Raw genomic sequence first — 15,658 nt, 5'->3', positions numbered from 1 at the left:
CCAGTGACCTGTGTATGCCTTCTTGAACACGCCACACCGTAAATCTTGGGCGATTGCCCAAAGCCGGGAGTGTTATCACCGCTGGCTTTATCATTGATGTCAACAACCATGTGCCTCCCCCACCCCACACACGGCCTGTTACCTCGACAGATGTGGCAGCTGGGGGGGGGGGGGACGGTGTTTACCACTGGGACTGTCATCGCCACTGGCGTAAGCGCTGGCATCGCCGGGAGTGCTTTCATCGCTGGCGTCAACACTAGTGTCAGTGCTGACGTTTTTGCTGCCTTACCCAACAAAGATTAGGGGGTGGGCGGTGTTTACGGAGAAGAGATCATGACTCTGCTAATGTATGGTTTAAAAGGCAGCGTGGCCACCTGGACTCTAGGACACTGCCCCCTCAAGTGATGCTGTGAGGATCAACACTCTGCTAGCAGTGGTGAACAACAACTCCCAATCCTGGCTGAGTTTTGTACTGGAACAATTTACACAGAACTACCTTCCCTTGGAGCACCATACTGATTCACATTGACCCGCACTTGTAAGTACAGCCAAAGTGATGACATACCCCTCAGCACTGAAATATTGTGGACTAATTATGCCCACTCGTTCCTGCCTTATCTGGAGCAATAAGACAACGCGGAATGAAGTGTAGCTAAGATTAATAGAGTTATGAACTTTGTATTATGTCATTATGCTCAATAATCAATTATAATTAAGATAAATTGTGTGAGACTAACTAATTATGTATCAGATAGATCACCATGTAATACAAATGAACGCCTTGTTGTCTGCAGGTTTTGACCACATCAATAAATATTGAATGCGTCAAAAGACGGGTTTCAATCATTCCCTTCGACTTGCCTGTCACCTGAACGTCCTTAACTAAGGCGTTTACAGTTATTATTTACTATCATCACACATTTAAGAGTTTAGAATCTACAAATAATGTTGTAAACATTTTCTATGGACTTCAATTCACTGCTTTAGTTGTCATATAAAGGAAACAGAAGCAAATGCATGAAATGAGGTCTATTAAGGCATCGAGACCACAAAAACTAAGAGTATCCAATCATTACATACATCAAAATCAAAAAATTAGGAAGGAAGCCAATCACCCCTCAAACTGATGAACAAACCCAAGGTCACCTGCTCACCAAGTTAAAACCAGGGCTGTGTGACGCAAAAGAAAAGAATCCAAATTAAGAGAAAAAGCTTATGAGGAGCCAATCACTGACACAAGGAATCTTATACCATCATTGTTTCTGCCACTCTCTTATGAGAAATGGGTGAAGAAAGGATCTGAAATGCCTATTCCTGTAGAAGATGTGAGGAGTAGACAACAACACTTATATCTGGATCAAACCCAAGGAACTCATATCCAACAACTTATAGAGGGTTTTATGAGAACATAAAGTATAATCCTGTAATATGTACCAACATAAACAAGTCTGGATAAGAATACTACATTACAATCACTATCAAACCCTTCACTACAGGGATGCTGCTTTTAATATTTTATTTGGTTAATGCTTGACAATTTATTCAGCTCAGAGTCGACTCCATACACAACGGGTTAAACATTTGGATAGGCATGATATATATATATATATATATATATATATATATATATACAGCTGCTCCCCGACTTATGACGGGGTTAGGGACCCAAATCCAGGTCGTAAGTCGAAATGGTCATAAGTCGAAAATGCTTAAATAATACTGTACATAGAAAATCTAAAATGGGTGTCTCTTTTTCTTCTCAGCACCACAAAACTCTCACTTTTAAGCTTGCCAGCCATTTTCAAGTGAATTACAAACGAAAATTTTGTCAGTACACAGCGCAATCACTGACGTTGGGACTCGAAAATACGTAATTTGACAAAATTTTGGTACGACTGAGGCGGTCTTATGTCCAGGTGGTCGTAAGTCGAGTAAGTCGTAAGTCGGGAAGTAGCTGTACAGTATATGCACCCTAAAAAGAAGGGAGATTAATTAACCCAAAATTGACAAAATTATATAGAGTACAGTATAATTAGCTGGCAGGACTGCAACATCACTTCTTCTACACTGTACTAGGGAAATCGGTAAGTTAAAATACACCCAATAAAAGCTCAATCTGGGGAGAGTGGAAGATAAAATTAGATGTATTTAGAGTGCCACCTTTATGGAGGGAGAAAAAATCATGTATCAGGTGTGATACCAGGTACTTTATATCACATAACCTCATATACAGTAATATCTAGATTCAGTAATAAATAATACTGGAAGCAAGATTGGCAAAAATAATCAACCAACAGTTTATAAGGAAAATTAACAAAAGCAACTCATAGTACATGGGCATTATAAAACAGATATACAGAACTGTACATTGAAATGCCTGTCAGTTTAATGAGCACCCAGTTAAATAAGTGTTGTAACTTTTTGGTAAAGAAAAAAGTTACTGAACATGAATTCTTAATGTACAGTGACCCCTCGTTTAACGAACGCCTCGGTTAACGAAATTTCGGTTAACGAACTGCCTTCCATAAGGATCTTCAATTCGGTTAACGAACAAAAATTTGGTTAACGAATTTCTTACGAACCGACCTCAACATGTTTTCGGTTGCACTGACCGGGCAACCAGCTTTAGTATCAGTCCGCCAATACATTAATCGGTTCTAGGGCATAAATTCCTTACTATTTTAGTAAATATCAAGAAGTTTATACTATTCAATAATTTTAAAAAGTTTAATATTAACTTTTTTAGTCATTTTAACAATTATTGAACATAATTGAAGGTAAAGAAACTAGTTTCTGGCGTGCCATCCAGCCTGTTAACACACCAGACAGGCGTTAGTCTCTCTCTGTTTTCAGTGGAGGCAACATCTTGCTTGAGACTTTCTTCAACTAAACGCTTTTTTTCTGTGTTTCCAAGCAAATTATTGGTCATTTTGAAATATATTTTACATATTGACAATATATAATGCAGTACAGTGTTGATTTAAAGAAAAAAATCTTGAAATACACCAAGAGAACTAAAATTTTATGGATGAAATGGTGCCATGGGGTGACTTCTCTTCCACCCCAATGCCTTTTCTTCTTCCTTCTCCTCCACCCCCATTCTAATTCCCATCATCATCATCATCATCATCATCCAGGAGCCTTTTACATACACACACCTCAAAGTAAGTGAACTTTTCTACCATTTTTGTTGAATTTAGGAAATTTTCGGTGAGCTGGAACCAATTACCCAAAAACCCATTGAAACAATGGTTTCGGTTAACGAACGACCTTCTGGAACGGATTGAGTTCGTTAACCGAGGGGTCACTGTATTAAATTGCTAGAGAGAGATCAATATATGAACCACATGATTTTTAATCTCCCTTAATTTACAATCCAACAAAGAAAGAGAAAACAGTGATAACAATAATTCAGGACTTACTGCATGGTGCTGAACTAGTTCACTGTCATTTCCTGCTTGTGGCAACTGCAACTGCTCTACACTACGTAGATAAAATGATACCTGAAAAATAAGTAAAAAAAAAATATAAATAAACAAAAATGTATAAAGAATTTCACATAAGAAACCTTTGTATCTAGCTTAATTCAGTAGTATTTAGTTAATACTTCTCAAGTTTACTGAAACTTCATATGAATATGTATTTTGATGAGTACAATACTATATACAGTATAGCATTAAATTAAGAAACCCTTTGACATCAATTACCACAGGGTCTGCATTTTGACAGTACCTGTACCTGATGACAACCGCAGTGTCTGCATTTTTCATTTGCATGCCTTACATTTAAACATATCATTTTCTATGTTGTTCTCTGGGGCTCTAAAGCAGGGGTGGGCAAGATACTGCCCGTGGGCCAAATTTTGCCGGCCAGACAATTATTTCTGTGGCCCGCCATTGCATGTGGCAATGGAGAATTTTTTTTTTTTTTTAATCTTAGAATGGATCAATATTATGCGGGAACTGGCCACCTATAGCAGCAAGACCAGCTCATCACCTGCTGACCTGGCCTTGTGAATACCCCCAGTATGGTTATCCATAGGGACTAGGCAAAGGGAGGTCAGTAAACCCTTACCTGAGAAACCCGTTCTTGATCATATGACCTGGACGACCACACCCACACTTCAATATTGTGTCACACACTGACCCGGGCGTCCAGCACCAACACTAGAGAAGCTCAGCCTTCTCTCTGCTTCTCACTTAAGAGGATGTTACTGTGGTTTTGCAGAATTTGTACTTATGTGTTGTTGTCCCCAACCCATAATTTCTAAGTGAAAATGAGTGAATCTAGGAAGAGGAAAGCTGCAGCAGTGTCGAACATTCAACAAGGAATGGACTTCTAAATATTTTTTTACCAACGTGGATGGAAAAGCAGTGTGTTTAATTTGCAAAGAAAGTGTGGCAGTGCTAAAGAATTACAACTTAAATTACCATTTTGAGACCAATCACTCCAGTAAATATAAAAAAAAATTCTGATGAACAAAAGAAGAAGAAAGCTAACGAGATGGTTGCTCAATTACAACAACAGAAAAGTATTTTCAAAAAACAATTTGCATCCCAGGATGGTATTACAAGAGTGAGTTATGTGACAGCTCACAAAATTACCAAAAACAGCAAGCCATTCTTTGAAGGAGAATTTATAAAGGAATGTATGGCTGATTCTGCCTCTATTTTATGTCCAGACAAGAAAAAACTGTTTGAGAAAGTAAGTTTGTCAAGGCAAACAATTGTAAGACATGCAGAGGACATTGCTGAGAACATGTATCTGCAGTTTAAAGTGAAAGTAAGGACTTTTGAATAATATTCACTGGCACTTGATGAAAGCTGTGATGTCAGAGACACAGCGCAGTTGTTAATTTTCATTCGAGGCATCACCAAAAATTTTGAGATCACAGAAGAATTGGCATCAATGCAGCCACTGAAAGGAACAACAACTGGAGAAGACTTATTGGAGGCAGTAAATAACTGTACAGTATTTTGAAATTAAGAATAGAGTGGAAAAAAATGGTAAATGTGACCACCGATGGAGGGCCAAATCTGACAGGTAAAAATGTTGGATTGCTGAAAAAAATTCAAGATCAAGTCAGAGAAACAAATGCAGAACAAAATATTGTCTTTCTACAGCGCATTATTCATCAAGAAGTCCTTTATAAGAGTGTTTTAATTTAAGCCATGTCGTGGACAGTTGTAAAAGTGGTTAATTGCATTCGAGCAAGAGGATTAAATCACAGACAGTTTATATCCCTGCTCGAAGACTTAGAATCTGATCATACAGATGTACTATATCACACAAATGTGAGGTGGCTTGGTTTGGGAAAAATCCGGAAAAGAGTTTGGGAACTGAAAGAAAAGATTGGCTTATTTTTGGACATGAAACAGAAAGCTATAGATTTCCCACAGTTGAATGATGAAAAATGGTTCTCCAATTTCGCATTTGCTCTTGATATCATGGGTCATATGAATGACCTGAAATCAAAGTTACAAGGAAAGGGGGCTTTTGCACATGATTTATACAGCAGTGTCAAGGCTTTTATGAAGAAATTACTTCTTTTGTCTTGTCAGATAACAAACAAACAGTTTGCTCACTTTGCAACCTTACAACAGATTGCAGTTTGTGATCAAAATGTACAGAAGTACTCATTGCAGCTACTTGACTTGCATGCTGAATTTTCACCCCGATTCCAGGATTTCAAATTAATTGAAAATAACCTGTCTTTGGCGTCTTCTCTTTTCATGTTGACAAAGCCCCATTTGACCTACAATTCGAGCTTATTGACCTGCAATGTGATCCTCTGCTTTCTGAGCAGATGAAATCAGTGCCTCTTCCAAAATTCTATGCCTCTCTTAATGACTGCATTTCCAAAACTAAAGGCTCATGCCCAAAGAATGCTTGTGCTGTTTGGATCAACATATATATGTGAGCAGACGTTTTTGGTAATGAAGCTGAATAAATCCAAATTTAGATCTTCAATGACTGATAATCACCTTGAACAAGTTCTTTTCATTGAAACAACAGAGGCAACACCTGACTTCAGTGGTCTGGTTAGCAATCATCAGCGCTGTCATTCATCCCACAGAGTAAGTTAAATATTCTTATCAACATATGAACAACTTCAAATATTACATAATCACATATAGTTTTTTTTTACTTGCCTTTAGTTACTTATTTTTAACAATTAAAACAACTTTATGACTTTTTATTCATCAAGAACAAATAAATATTAAATTTTATTAATTTTATTTATCAAGCAGAGTGCAGCAGTGACAACGTGGATCAGGGACAGCTACAATCAGACCTGGACGACTCCACCCAACTACCACTTCCCTAGGGAAGTCGGAAGAAGCAGGATTAGCTGTGATCAGACCTGACCAACTCAACCCTACCACCACCTCCCTTGGGAAGAGTAAAGATAACGTCTCAAGAGAAGAAGAATTTCAGCCAGCAAGATCAATTCTGTTCTATTACATTGATGTCCTTAAAGTACTAATTATACTGCACCTTAACTCTATATTATTACTAGTAGTATTAATATTAGTATTTGTATTAGCATTATTATAAATAACAAAAGAGACAAGCTAAGAAGTGATATATTTATTTACCCAAAATATCTATGTATGTTATTTAATATTTTCCTTACATCCTATATATAAAAATACAAGCCTTTACTTTGTGCAAATATTATGCATTTGCATCTTTATTAAGTCTGAGGCCCGCGAAGTGTACCACCATTCATGAAGTGGCCCGTCAATCAAAATAATTGCCCACCCCTGCTCTAAAGGCATCAATGTCTCTGCAGAACCCAAGTAACCAAAGAGTGTGTTTGGTTTGATTATCTTATATTTCGTGACTGCTAACTATTATTTTATTTATTATATGTTCATAATTCTGTACAAACTACAATCAACCATAATTTTTGGATGAAAATATACTAATTGAGGTTAGGAAGGTAAGTATTGTATCTAGAATACGTATTTGTTTTATATAAAATGAAAGTTCTTTTTACAGCTATGCAATATCACTGTCATCATCATTCTTGGAAATTAAAAAAAATTCTGTTGTAGGGGGAGACCATACGGTAAAAAAGGAAGCCTGATTTTTCGTATATCTGATGTATAATTCGACCCTATCTTTTGAGAAATACCAGGTATAATCCTAAACATATTTTGCAGCAAGACACCAGACTCTCATTAATGCATCTTGGCCATGATTACTACTAGCAAACTAGTAGGAAGTTGAAGGGTTAAAAATTTCTGTCACACAATCGTATTCTACTGGATACATATATCTCACCTGTTCTGTCATTTGTAACACCATCTGAGATATATTTTCACTGTCAATGTACTGAAGCACATTACTCATCTCTTCTAGTACACTCTGAAACACAAGGTAGTGCAGCATTATTAAGAGAGAGAGTAACCTTACTGTTTAACTTACTATAAAACTCTAATATCCAATATGATAACAAAGCAATTACCACTCTAGGATAATTGTCATACACCCTCTGAACAAAGATTTTTGTCCCCATCCTTCTAGAAAAGGATACAGTAATTTGTCCCCTCATCTACAGACAAGGATAACGGCCCATCTCCTCCTAGGCAAGGGCATTTACCCTGTCCTTGGACAAGGATAACCATTATCCCTACCCTCCACACAATTATTAATTTCATTTTTTAACCATGTAACTCTGAAAAAAAAGTTCACTCACAATATCAGCCCTGTATGTCATTAGTTCCTACTTAAGGTATTTGCCATGAGTCAGCTGATTCCTTTGTATACAGTATTATCAGCGGTTAGTAATAAAATTTCTTTGCTGCTTGTGTTCTAAAATATATTGAAAATTAAGTATTATTCAAATACAGAGTGAGGTTACAATGGCAAGTTATTATCGTTTGCAATCACAGACGAGAGGTTGTACACTGATCTTAAAAAGGGTGTACAGTATTTCCTACTTCGAGAATTGAGGGTGTAGTACAATGGCAGGTGCTGTATGTTTACCAGTATGAGCAGTAGATCATAACAATGACTGAATTTGATATCAAATTTATTTATTTCAGATCCCTGGTAGACATAGGCTGTGAATTCCCTCAGTGTGCCCAACATGGTATGCTACAGTACCCTGAGGGTTTAGTTTGAATACTAGGCTTGTTTAAAGGCATTTAAGCAATGATCCTTGACAGTTAATAGTTATTCTGGGGAATGAGGGCTGGGGTTATGTAGGGGACAGCTGTCAAACAGCCACTGTCTTGAGACACAACTGTCTATGAAGTTAGGGTGGAGGTGGAGGGAGGATTTTATCATTGAGGCAGTTATTCAAGACCTATCCACTGGTGATGGGATGCTAATAGTGTGTCAGCCCTTGTGATGGAAATATCTACCAAATATCTAATAACTGATAAAGTTGGTAGCAATTAAACTTTTTTATATTTAAGCACCTGTTTCAGTATATAACTCTGACTATGTAACACAACATATAGGGGTAAAATTTATCATAAATCATACTGGATGGTAGGAACCTAACCTTATTTGTGATTCCTTCCAAGATACAATCTCACACACAAACTGGTATCTATTGTAAAAAAAAACCTTAAGAATTCCCAGTTAACCTCTACGCCCCGGTTGACATTCCATCTAGAGCACCCCGGTTGACGTTCCGGAACACGTGCCTTTCACAGCATTGTTTGAATGCCCAGCATGGGTTATTACGTTCCAGTGTGACTATTTGCCTGTCACGCCACACGCTCGGCCACAGGGAAGCTTCCTGAATGTAAGTACCTACCGGTACTTTTGTTTGTTTCTTTTTCATTGTTTGTCCATCTTATCATGTTGTATCAAAGTAATATTGCTAAAAGTAGTGTAGTATTACTGGTAAATAGTGCTATGATCATGTTATAAATGTATTTATTTGTGGAATTATTATTCCGATAATTATTTATATGCATTATCTGCTCTACCAAACACAAAGACAGCCAGAAAACCTGGCGACAGACTGCGTGTGTGTCGCCGAGCACTTTTTAAGAAAAAAAAAATGCAAATAAAATATTCTAAATGAATTATAATTTATAGTGAATAAGTATTACGAACAGTGAATATATGCATTACTGGCCATCCCGGACACAAAGGCAAGCAGAAAATGGCCGCTAAGTGCATAGTGACAACGAGTGCTAGCCGTCAAAACAACACTGTCACCTTATCTCCCTCGCCACTGCTGCCCCAGGGAAGTTTCTAGAGGGTCAATATATAGTTTTCTTACTTCTTTTTTAATGTTTTATCATTTAAAAAGGTTAAAAATTATATTTGGAAAAGTTGATTTTTCTCGATTTACCTCATTTGTGAGGAATACGGCCAGTGGCAACCCTAGCCCTGGGAGTAGGGGTTAAGAGTCAATCTCTACGTTTTCTATGTAACATATTTATTAGTGATGCTCAAATATACATTGTGGGAGTCTGTATGCTGGAGTGCCCATCATAAGACTAATGCAGGACATAACATTCAGAGATATATGTAATACAGTATTCCCACATGCATTTCTGAACGTCATGTCCAAAAAATACGGTATCCCTTTAAAACAGTTTCACACAGCACAGGGAGCCCCCCAAGTTCGCGGATTTTCATTTTGCGGTCCTCTATTATTCACGGACGACACCCTGGATGTACCCAAGAATGTCTGTGGGTAGTTTTAAAGTTGACGGCATTTTTGCGGCTGGGACAAAAAGCCATTCGTTCTAGAGACAGGAATTTCTTTTACCTGTATTGTATACATGTGTGAGTGTGTGTAGACACACACACACACAAAACACATACAAATAAATAATAAAGGAAAAATACTATCACAAATAATCAGAAACAAATTTATTAAAAATGTGAGTCTACCCTCAAGTCACATTTTTAATAAATTTGTTTCGGATTATTTGTGATAGTATTTTTCCTTTATTATTTATTTGTATGTGTTTTGTGTGTGTGTGTGTCTACACACACTCACACATACCCCCTGTATATACAATACCTGTACAGGTAAAAGAAATAATTGTCCTAAGGGCAAACACATAAAGGGAATATACATTTATTTGTACACAAGTAAAAATGTATCCCGCCCGGTCCGCAAATGTTAAAAAGTTATTCGCGGATTTGTTGATTCGCGGTCATTTTGAGAACCTACCTCCCACGAATTTGGGGGGCCCCCTGTACTTATCTTTTCTATTTAGCTAAAACAGGCCTATTATGCTGATCAGAATGGCTCATGGAAAACTTTCTCAAAATTCACTAATGACTCTTTTTTCAATAAAAAATACCAGAAATTTATAATTAAATGACGCAAATTGTAGGATTAGATCTCCTTTCTTTTGGAACACTGAGAGCAGTGAATTAAATGTCTTGTGGTTCTAAAGGAAGACTGAATTAATCAGTTTTCTTACAATATTCAAAATTATGGAGGTTTTACTGTACAACGGAAAAAAATCTGTCAAATTAATTCCTCACCGAGAAATGATGCTTGGCGAGGTACTTGAGAGATAACGCTGTGGAATGTGAATCCTCCTGCTGAGCATAACGAGGAATGTAACTGAGAAGTAAATCTGCAAGTTGACCATACTGCTTTGCTCTCATCTCTGCCAGACCTGTCCAACCCTCTTGGTGGTTACATGATGCCAGGAATACACTCAACCCTATCAGATAAACAGTACCTGCACTTTATTATCAAATCATAAGATATTTTCATCAAAATAGTTAAATATAGATACAAAATGACAATACGTATATAATTTAACTCATCACTATTTATATTCAAAAGCAATTATGAAATAAACTTCAAGGATAAAGCATAAACTAAGGCATTACAAATACAGGTAGACCCCAATTTACAGATGGCTGATGATCTTCAAAGACAGGATAAATACTTATCCACTGCATCAATTTATAAATGAAAAAAATAAATAAATAAATAAAATCATATTTTCTTCATAACATTGGAAGAAGCTGAGGTGCTGACACAGGCCTCTGGAAGTTTGCTGTGCTGAACAGTGAATACAGTCTCTCCTCGACTTACGACAACCCGGACATGGTCATATAAAATATTTTTCACATTACGTATTTTCGAGTCTCGACATTAGTGATCGCGCTGTGCACCGACAAAATTTTCGTTTGTAATTCCCTTTAAAATGGCTGGCAAGCGTAAAAGTGAGAGTCCTCTTGGTGCTGAGAAGAAAAAGAGACACCTATTTTAGAATTTCTATGTATTATTTTCGCCTCTTCGATTTACGACCTGGTTGTCGGGACGGAACCCCGTCGTAAGTCAAGGAGAGACTGTAGTGTTGTCTTCATCCATAATGTGTGTTGCTTCATTTTTGAAGAGTTTGCGGTGTACAGTATGTCTACTCTATACGAAACTGCTCCTCAAATTCCTGTAGTACCTCAGGCTCTCAACTGGCTCAGCCATGTTAAAATTTATATTTTTATCGACTCTGTATTTGTGTTCTTCTGACTAAATAAACTGCTTCAATATCAATTTGCTATACATATACAGTACCGTTCCTCAAATATTCAAATACAGTAGGGTAGGGATATATCGTTACTTTATAAAAAAAAATTATATCATGGCTACCAAAATTATAGTACACATATCGGCATTTTCCTATATAGCGATAATTTTTTTATTTCGCGAGGGAAAACAGGCAGGAAATATTTCAAATGTACCGCCATGGCAAACAAATGTGTTATTTGCTCACCAGAGGTGCCACCGTGGCTACTCACTCGCGCTTTCACGCTCGCCCGCTCAGTCTTTCCAAGTGAGTGACGAGAAAGCAACCGACTGCTGCGGATTACGACTTCTAAGGTGAGTGTAAATGGGTTGCTAGTGATGTGAAAAGTGAAGTGAAGATACAGGTGCTCCTCTACTTAAGAACGCTCAACTTACAAACTTTCAGAGATACAAACATCATCACTGAGGGGGGGGGGGGGGTTACCTACCAGAACAGGTGTTTAAGGCTGTATTGAAGGGCATAGCTGTACTAAATAACCATAATCTTTTCATTTTTTACAATATGTTTGGTATCTACAAGAGTAAATTTGGACTTACAAACAAGCCTCAGGAACGTAACTCGTTCGTAAGTAGAGGAGCACTTGTAATGGAAAGCTTAATGGAAAAGATTTAATAATGGAACTAATATTTTTGGTGTTCGTTTATGTAGGTGTGGGATTGTCATGTTTAGTGTTCCCAAGATGGTGCGTCAGCTGCCGAGTCTGGTGTTCCTTGATATTGAAATAGCCTGTTGTTCCAGAGTCTAGTGATCATTGGTGCTTTAGTTAGTAAGAAAATTAACTCGTTAAGTCAAGTTTAGTCACTTTTTTTTCGTATCCAGAACCTAACCTTATTTTCTCCATTGATTACATGTACAGTAATTATATATCGCGATTTAGTATATGGCGAACATCGTTGGACCCCACCTCGCAATATATTCCGACCCTACTACAGTACAGCAATTTTTGAGCGACTGCATCATGCCCTGACACGTAGACGCATATTGGGCACGTGGGTAGGCTAGCTGCAAGGAGAACTTAGGCTGTAGGCTCGAGTGCTGCAATTGGCTACTACTGTCATGTGACTGCATGGGATGCCTGTGATTGCCCGATGCATCTCCCAGCCTATTTCCTCAAACCCTAGCATCATAACGTGTTTAGTTCTTAGTCTGCTATCATTGTAGAAGGTTGCTCCCTCACTCACTGCTGTTTTTGCAAATGATCTGTGTTCTGCAGTACTGCACATTACTGTACCAGCATACAGTGTTAAGCTGTAAACAGTGATTACAGTTACGTACACTGTAATTTAGATTCAATAAGTATAAGTACCATACGTACGGTACTGAGCATAGCAGAGTGGACAGTGTTTGCATTCTAAAGCCTCGTGTGTAGATGTGTGTGTACTGTACTGTACATTATATTGTACATGTACAATGCTAAAAGCTACAAAAAAATTCCCTGGCACCAAGGGGTCGAGGAGAGGCACAGTGAAAAGACTGTCCATAAAAAAAATTAGACATTCTGAACAAACTTGAAAAGAATGTGCCTGTAAAAGTGTTAATGAAGGAGAATGGAGTGGGCAAGTCGAGCATTTACAATGTGAAATATGCTAAAGGAAAGCTGAGAAGGCAAGGACAAAAAGCTATGCCAGGTACAGGTGAGGAAGGTAGCCTCACCCTTACTCATATGGGTAGCTTAAAGTACGAGAAAGCTGATGCTGTGGTGTATAACTGTTACAAGCAGCAACACACTGCAATTTTCAATCCTGCTGGAGATGCCTGATTTCTGTGGGAGCTTTGGGTGGGTCTTTAAATAGGAAAATCCACTTTAATTTAAAGATTTTTTATTAACAAATGTTTTTCAAGAACATATCCCTTATGTAAACTGAAGTCGACCTGTATCTGAAAAGTAAAGTCCTACCATAATTTATCAATACTTTGATCTATGAAAACTAAGGCTCCCCCCCCCCAAAAAAAAATGGAAGAATTACAAACTGACCATCTACAAACCTTGTTCTATCATGGCTTTAACCTCTGATACTTTAGCCAAGTTCTTCTCCTCAAGACCTTCATTCATACCACCCAGTAATTCTCCAATGTCAACCTCAGAATCCAGACTACTTATAGAGGCATCCTGCAAAACAAATCACAGAATACAAATGCAAGCATAAAATGTTCTACTTCACCTTGATTACCTTCTAAACCTTTTACTTATTGAGCACTTTAATGGTATAGAAACACCCACTAGTATACCCATCCATCCACATAGTCCACGTAAGAGAAGACCTCTTTTAATTTTTCTTTCATTTTACAACAGAATCCCTGTTCACAATGTGACTAGTATGGTTGTGTATGCAGGATATAATAAATAAAAAAATAGCAGTAAATTAGAAAGGTGTGTTCTGTTCTTAATACAAATATTTAAACCCAAAGCTACAAAAGATCATAAAGCAGACAACCAAAAACCAAAGTACAGTTATTCCCTCAGTTTTTGTCTGGATCAGAATAAGATATTTTAATCAATACAACTTATCTTATAGCCTGAGCTCACAGCATGGTGGCCTAATTTGTTTTTACCTAATCCAGTTTGGTTGACATACTGTATAAACAGTAAAGCCTCGAATAACGATGGTAATGTGTCCTCCAATATTGCAGTGTAAGGTGAATCATCGTATCGCAAATCATTAATTACCATTAAAATAAAGCAATAATAATGAGATGCATTCCCAAGTGTGGCCTTTTCATATCTTTAGTGTGTCTTTTTACTCTCTTTTTTCCCCAAAACAATACAATGCACCTTATACAATATAAATGAATAATAATATGGTCACACAAGAGGAGATGGGACGCCATTGTTTTTGTTTGTGTTTACAGCCGAGAGTCCGGGACGATAGTTCTACACGAGAAAATTAAGAAAATAAGACCCTGGTTGTAGCTGTAGTGAAATTAATGTAAAAAAATGAATATGTATGTTTTAAGTAATGTTATTTAATGTTAATAAATGGAACAATAGAAGTAGCTAACCACTAATGGTGAAGAAAAAAAGTGAGATGGATTGGGAACGCCAACATGCACGTGCGCATTTAAGGATACCGTGTCATTTATCTTTTTAAGAACATGTACAAAAGATTCATTATTGTTTATGACTGAATATGTATTTGATTGAATTGATCTTTATATATGCGAAATGAACAATATAATTCATTAATAATACATAGAATATTAAAACACACAAGAGGATAAGAGATGGCATTGTTGTCAGTGTTTACACCCATAATGTCAGTTATCCACCTGAAACTGAAGAAAATAAGACCCTGGTTGTTGTTGTTGTAAAATTAATGTGAAAAATATGTATGTTTTAATTAATGTTATTTGATGTACAGTAAAGTAACCACTGATATTAAAGAAAAAAGTGAGATTGATAGTGGAGCGCCAATGTATATGTGCACACTCAAGGAAACATAGTCATTTATCTTTAGAATATGTACAAAAGGTTCATTATTGTTTATTACTGAATATGTATTTGATTGAATTAATGTTTATATATGTGAAATGAACAATGCAATTCATTAATAATATGTAGAATATTAAAACACACACGAGGAGACAAGACGGCATTGTTTTCGTGAGTGATGAAGAAAATAAGACCCTGGTTGTAGCTGTAGTGAACTTAATGTAAAAAAATTAATACCTGTATGTATGTTTTAAGTAATGTTATTTAATGTTAATAAATGGAACACTAGAAGTAGCTAACCACTAGTGGTGAGCACAGCTAAACAAAAAGTTAGCTTTGCTAACCGCTAATCTGCTAACTAAAAAGTTAACTTCGCTAACGCTAAACAGCTAAAAAAATTAGCGGAAGCTAACACTAACCGCTAACTTTTATTATATGAATTTAGCTTCGTTTTCTTTTGGTGGGGGGGGGGGGCTCTAAAACCCTTAAAAACAGACCTAGACAGCTGAAATTTTCATATGTTGTCTTGTAGCTTAGACATAGAGCTTTCCAAAAAGGTATAGCATGCCAAGATCAGATGATGATCAAGGTGTACATAAATAATTAAATGAACTAATGAAATAAAACATTAGTTTACATTCAAGTTTCAACATACACTTTATAATCTTTATTTACTGTACGAAAAGACAGAAAG

General features: G+C 36.9%; 1 protein-coding gene across 1 annotated transcript in view; it reads right to left on the bottom strand.

The window, feature by feature from the left end:
* LOC121855746 overlaps positions 1 to 15,658 on the bottom strand; it is an 87,279-nt gene that overhangs the window by 35,879 nt on the left and 35,742 nt on the right. Inside the window, exons 7-10 of the mRNA XM_042350854.1 lie at positions 13,521 to 13,644; positions 10,477 to 10,661; positions 7,291 to 7,374; positions 3,423 to 3,503 (exon numbers count right to left, since the gene is read on the bottom strand). Coding sequence (XP_042206788.1) covers positions 3,423 to 3,503; positions 7,291 to 7,374; positions 10,477 to 10,661; positions 13,521 to 13,644 — 474 coding nt within the window. The remainder of the gene's footprint in view (positions 1 to 3,422; positions 3,504 to 7,290; positions 7,375 to 10,476; positions 10,662 to 13,520; positions 13,645 to 15,658) is intronic.

Source organism: Homarus americanus, unplaced genomic scaffold, assembly GCF_018991925.1.
Source record: "Homarus americanus isolate GMGI-L3 unplaced genomic scaffold, GMGI_Hamer_2.0 scaffold39722, whole genome shotgun sequence".
NCBI lineage: Eukaryota > Metazoa > Arthropoda > Malacostraca > Decapoda > Nephropidae > Homarus > Homarus americanus.
This window is presented reverse-complemented; position numbering and strand designations above follow the sequence as displayed.